Source organism: Sinocyclocheilus rhinocerous, unplaced genomic scaffold, assembly GCF_001515625.1.
Source record: "Sinocyclocheilus rhinocerous isolate Xijiao unplaced genomic scaffold, SAMN03320098_v1.1 scaffold2966, whole genome shotgun sequence".
In the NCBI taxonomy this organism is placed as follows: Eukaryota; Metazoa; Chordata; class Actinopteri; order Cypriniformes; family Cyprinidae; genus Sinocyclocheilus; species Sinocyclocheilus rhinocerous.
Window position 1 is genome coordinate 290,374 of NW_015634018.1, and position 5,620 is coordinate 295,993.

Genomic DNA, 5,620 nt, shown 5'->3' on the forward strand with positions numbered 1-5,620 from the left:
ACTGGATAAATACGCTTTCCATTGATGTATGGTTTGTTAGGATCAGACAATATGTGGCCGAGATACAACTATTTCTTAGCAATGCATATTACTAATCAAAAATTAAGTTTTGATATATTTACGGTAGTTTAATGGCAAAAATGTTTTTTTATGCACTAGTCAAAGTTGAGATTTTGGGCTATTTGGGTTTTCATGATGTGTTGTTTCAGACTAGTGGGGAAAATATCTTCCAAAAATATACTATTAAGTGTTTATTTCAATGCACTTTTATCTATTTAGATTTCACTTACAACATACTGAATATCTTTAAAGGATGTTTTTTCAAAATTTGTTCAATTCAGCAGCACTTACAGACACCAAAATGTATAGTTTTATTCCTGTCTATATTCTGAAGGTTTTTACTGAGGGGTTTGTTCAAACATTTGCCTGATTTTATATAACATTTTATTCCTAAAAATACGGTGAAAATGTATTTTTCGCGTTCACAATAAGTTATGGAAATTTTATTTCTGAATGTTCAAAATGTCCAGTTTTTAAATGGTTTAAAGGGGTCCTATTATGCTCTTACCCTTTAAAAAAGTTTTTTCCTGGGGTGTGCAAACATTAAGCAAACATTACGGAAATGTTACTTTTGAATGTTCTCCGAATGTTCTGAAACAAGTATCGAAAATGTAAACATTCTAACTTAAAGGGGACAAACACAGTTTCTGCCAATCTCATGTTAATCTATAGAGCAGTACTGCATCCTTCATGTCTCTGAAGAGTCTTTAGTTTTATCAGATTGATAAAAGACAGATACAGCTTTACGCTTATCTCCGAAAACAGTCGAGCTCCTGGAGGCGTGCCTTAATTAATCATCAGTCGAACAGATAACGAAAGGAAATGAATGGAAAGTGTCAGATGGCACACTAATGTAAACACGGCCTGGAAACAGAGTTAGCGTGTGACACTGGAGCTCACGGGTGTTTCCTCACAACACACAACACAGCCGCTGTTCTTTCTTTAAGGGCTGAGTTTATAAATAATTCTGATCTGGGGTGGAGAGTTGAGTTTTGTTGAGGTGAATAATGAAGACCATCTGGTTCCCGGTAAGCGGGTCAAACACTAGTGTAACAGGAGAAACTGACCAGTAGTAAAGGCCACTAGGACCCAGGAGAAGCCAAGCGGAGATGGGCATCGTCTTCTGTGCTTTGACAACAGTGAAGCAGCCAGTAAAATACAGGAACAGGATGAGGAACAGAGGAGCATACCTGTAAAAAATTACAAAATATATGTGCAAAAGTGACTTTTAGACACCTTATGCTGAAAGAAAATATTTTGTACATGAGTATTAATTCAAAAACCGCACACTTCTCTTGTGACAAGCATGATTTTCACATTAATTGGGTTAATTCGTGTGAAGGAAGTGAAATAAAAGAACTGAATGTGTGCAGAATATTTCACAGCTTACCACATACAGTGAGCCAGACTTTCATCATAATACTGCAGCAACTCAAACGAGTCGATCTGTCAGAAAACACAGAGGAACTAGATTTATTCATTCAGACTATTTGAATATTGTTTGCCCACCACAAAACTAAGACGTCACAATTACAACTAAAATGATTAAAATCACTTTTGCTAATTGAAGTCAGTGTTATTTTAGCATTATTGAGATACTATTGTAATTTGTATTAATATTTTGAATGCTTTTATTTTTATATTTAAATTTTAATTTAACTTAAAGTTTTAGCAATTTGTGTGTTTTTTATTTGTATTCGTTTTTTTTTTTTTTTTTTTTTTCTTTTACTTTTTTTTTTTTCAGTTTTAGTTTCTGATTCTTCAGGAACTGTTCCACAAATGTTCTTTTTAGGTTTTAATTTTTAAAAATTATTTTTTTTTTTTATTTGTTTTTTTTTTTTTTTTTTTTTTAAATATGTCTATATAGGTATTCCTGGTTACTTTAGTGAAACCAAATGAAAATGAGAAATATATATTTAAAAAAAATGTAAAAAAATATTTTATTTCAGTATCATTTAGACCTAATTTAGACCTAATAGAAATGTTTTTTTTTTATTGTTTTAGTTTTAATTAACTATAATAACCCTGACTGATATTAAGCTGGGATAAAGTAAAATGTAAACATTAGATCAAAAACTTAAATTTAAGAAACTTACACAAAAATGAAAAAAAAAAAAAAATGCATTGGCAACTATTTGAAATTTGAAAGTTAAAGTACTAAAATGAATAAAAAAATAAGCAAAACATATGTATAAATACTGTATAAAAACAAAACAAAAAAATATATATAATAAAAAAATAAATAAAAATATCAATCATTTAACAAAATTTAATTACTAAATCTTAAACTAAAATTAAAAAGAAAACTTAAAATAAAAAGTGAATTCAAAATATCATTAAATACTGTAAAATTAATAAATAGGCTACTACTATACTCTGATATGTAAATGATACTAAAATAACACTGTAATGCTAGGGTGGTTGCCAGGGCGTTTCTATGCGGTTGCTATAGTTTTTAAGTCATGTTTAATCCCTAAATGTAAGACTTATGCTAAACAGTTACCAAACCAGGTTGAAAACTGTTGCATAAACAAAGAGTCTAAGCTGATGTTGCCATTCGAGAGACTCAGTTTCACCAGAGTTTCTGGTCTGAGGTTCTTCATGATGGGGTTTTCTCTGACGCTCATGTGCAGCTGGTATCCGCTGAGCAGAAGCCGGTGGTTGATGGACTCTCCAACCAGGTGAATGCTGGCACCCATCACAAACGTGATGATGCACAGGTAGACGGCGGAGCGAGGTAACGTCTTCGGGCTTCGCTCTATGAGCTGGAATAGAATGTCGCATGAGATAACACATACCGAAAATGCAATGCACTCGACCTGACTTCTCATTTCCAGTGTGATGAAGAACAGCCGTGTCGAAAATCGCAACATTCTAAACACACGACTGGATTAACAATACAATTTAAAATGTTTAGCATTGCATATTGCATGCTATTGGACTTATACACTGTGACGCATTTCAGAGCTGAGAACAGTTTTAGAACAGATTTCGGGATGCATGCAATGCATGTCATCAATCATGCAAACTGCAGTTGTTTGAGACACAGAGAAAACATCTGCCAGATGTAAAGGTCAGTGTTGTTCATTTCCAACAGGTTTGGGGTGATGCATCATTTCACCGACTCTAGTCATAAATATCACCTCCTTCTGAGCTCGTTTTGCTCTGTGAGCTTTAATAAAACGTCTGAGCCTCACATCGACAAATATGACACTGATAAAGTGTCCAAGCTTACTGAGAGCAGCAGTGCCAAAAACAACAGCCATCCATCCTGGAAGTGCAAAGCATCTTGCTGCAATTTGCAAAGGGGTGGGGCTTAGTGAAGGGGTGGAGCCTATACATTGGTGTGAACCAATAGGTGACCTGCTTCACATTAATGAACTCACCTTGAGCAGCAGGAAGGGTGTGGTGATGTTGTACAGCATGTGGAAATAGTCGCCAGCACTGGGTTTGCTCAAAGGAAGCCATTCCAAAGGACAAAAGATCTAGAGAAACTCACAGAAAAAAGCATCAAACATCAGTGGTTTTTAGAGGCCTTATAGCTGAAATAAAATATTTTGTGCAAAAGAATTAACACAAGCATTTTAATACAATTATAAACCGCTTAATGCACAAATACAGGTACTGCTTAATTAACAAATGCATGCAGTGTAAAAAAATATTAATTATTTTAAAGGAAATATAACGTAAAAAGACTGTAAAAACCTGTTAATTGGTTTTCAGTTTACCTTACAAAATAGTGTGGAAAAACTACAATGTATATTAGATTTAACAAGACAATAAAAAGGAGGATAAAAGCGTAAAAGTGATTTTTTTTAGATGCCTCACAGCTAGTGCAAGAGAATTAATACAAGCGCTTTAATAAAATTATATACTGCATATTAAGCAAATACAGGTGCAATTGCTTAATTAAAATATTCTTGCAACAAATGCATGCAGTGTAAAAAATATTAATTATTTTAAAGGAAAAATAATGTAAAAACATGTTAATTGGCTTTTGATTTACTTTACAAAATACTGTGGAAAAATGACAGTGTATATTACATTTAACAAGACAATGCATGCAGTATTACAATAAAATACTGTAAAAAATGTGAATCATCTTTATAATTATCTTTGAAAATGTAAGTTATTTAACAAGTTAAAACATGCACTTTTTCACTAAAATATTGAGAAATTATGTAAAAAGTAAAACGTACAAAAAAATGTAATATTAATGTGTATTTTGGTAGATGTGTGAAGCGCTCTTATTACAGTTATCTGAAACTAAATAAAGTAATCATTAACCGAAATAAAATAAAGTACATATAAAACTTTAAACTTCATCTAGTTGCCAAGGCAACATTTCTCATGTACTTTAAGTTCATTAAATGTATTAACATAATTAAAAGCAAAAATAAAAATATATTATTTAACATTATTATATAAAATATTTATAAACTAAAAAAATACTAAAACGGAAATGAAAACGGAAAATATAAAAATAAAAACTAATTCAAAATGTTAATAAAAACTATAATTATTATCTCAATTACACAAAAATTACATTGAAATGAAATGTTGTCAAATTATTAATTTTGTGCAGATATGTAATATGTATTTTTTAAATGTAAAAGCTTTGATTAATTTCAGATCTCTATTTAATAAAAATGTTATTATTATTATTATTATTATTATTATTTACCTTGACTAAAGGCCTGCCAAAGTCCAGCAGGCAGTTCTGGACGGTGAAATAGCACCAGAGGTCCGTGTGGAACTGAGCTTTCCTCGGACATGTGGTATAAAAATCAGCAATATGAAAAGCTTCAGACCTGGTCAGGTAGGCAGCGTGCATGGCTCGAACACAAGAAGCTGTGACTGTCCCGCTCTATAACTCACACTGAGCTCACAACATACACTGACTTCTGACTGTTTACTCAAATCAATGCTTATTCATGAAGTAAAATAAAACCAAACACACATACATAAATAAAAACGACCAACTCGCTTGAGAAAATCGACAGCTAGTAAAATGGACCGCAAAATCAACAAAAAGGCAAAACTCATTTTCACATTCAAACTGTGCATTGCAAAATATAGACTAGATTTGTACATTTCCCCCCCAAAAGCAAGTGTTATGGAGATACTACTATTATGGTTTTTATTCATATTTTGTTAGATTTTATTATTTATATTTTCTGTTTTCGTTTTATTTTTAGTTCAGTTTTCCGTAATTCTGTTATTTTCATTATTGCTTTTAATGAATGAATAAATCAAGCTTGTCTGTTCAAACATAAAATCCTGAAAGATTGGGTTTTGTGAGAGCTTCAGTGCATTTATAGTTGAGTGTGCAGATAAACCTTTAATCCAAACCCCTCCCTTTGTGAAATCATGACATGTTTCAGGATTTCATATTTCTGTTGAATATGCAGCACCATGTGTGCCTAGAAAAGCATTTTAATACCTGGCATAAATAATAATAATAATAATAATAGTAAATAAATAAATAAATAAAAGTATTTACCAACTGAAACATTACATCTATTTGCATTATTTGCATATATACAGTATATATATACAC

The 5,620-nt window shown here is 31.6% G+C and overlaps 1 protein-coding gene across 1 annotated transcript in view; it reads right to left on the reverse strand.

The window, feature by feature from the left end:
* Nucleotides 1–4,894, reverse strand: part of cln6b (CLN6 transmembrane ER protein b) — a 6,064-nt gene extending 1,170 nt beyond the window's left edge. Inside the window, exons 1-5 of the mRNA XM_016558953.1 lie at nt 4,745–4,894; nt 3,447–3,545; nt 2,637–2,825; nt 1,451–1,506; nt 1,128–1,250 (exon numbers count right to left, since the gene is read on the reverse strand). Coding sequence (XP_016414439.1) covers nt 1,128–1,250; nt 1,451–1,506; nt 2,637–2,825; nt 3,447–3,545; nt 4,745–4,894 — 617 coding nt within the window. The remainder of the gene's footprint in view (nt 1–1,127; nt 1,251–1,450; nt 1,507–2,636; nt 2,826–3,446; nt 3,546–4,744) is intronic.
* Between the last annotated feature and the right edge of the window lie 726 nt (nt 4,895–5,620).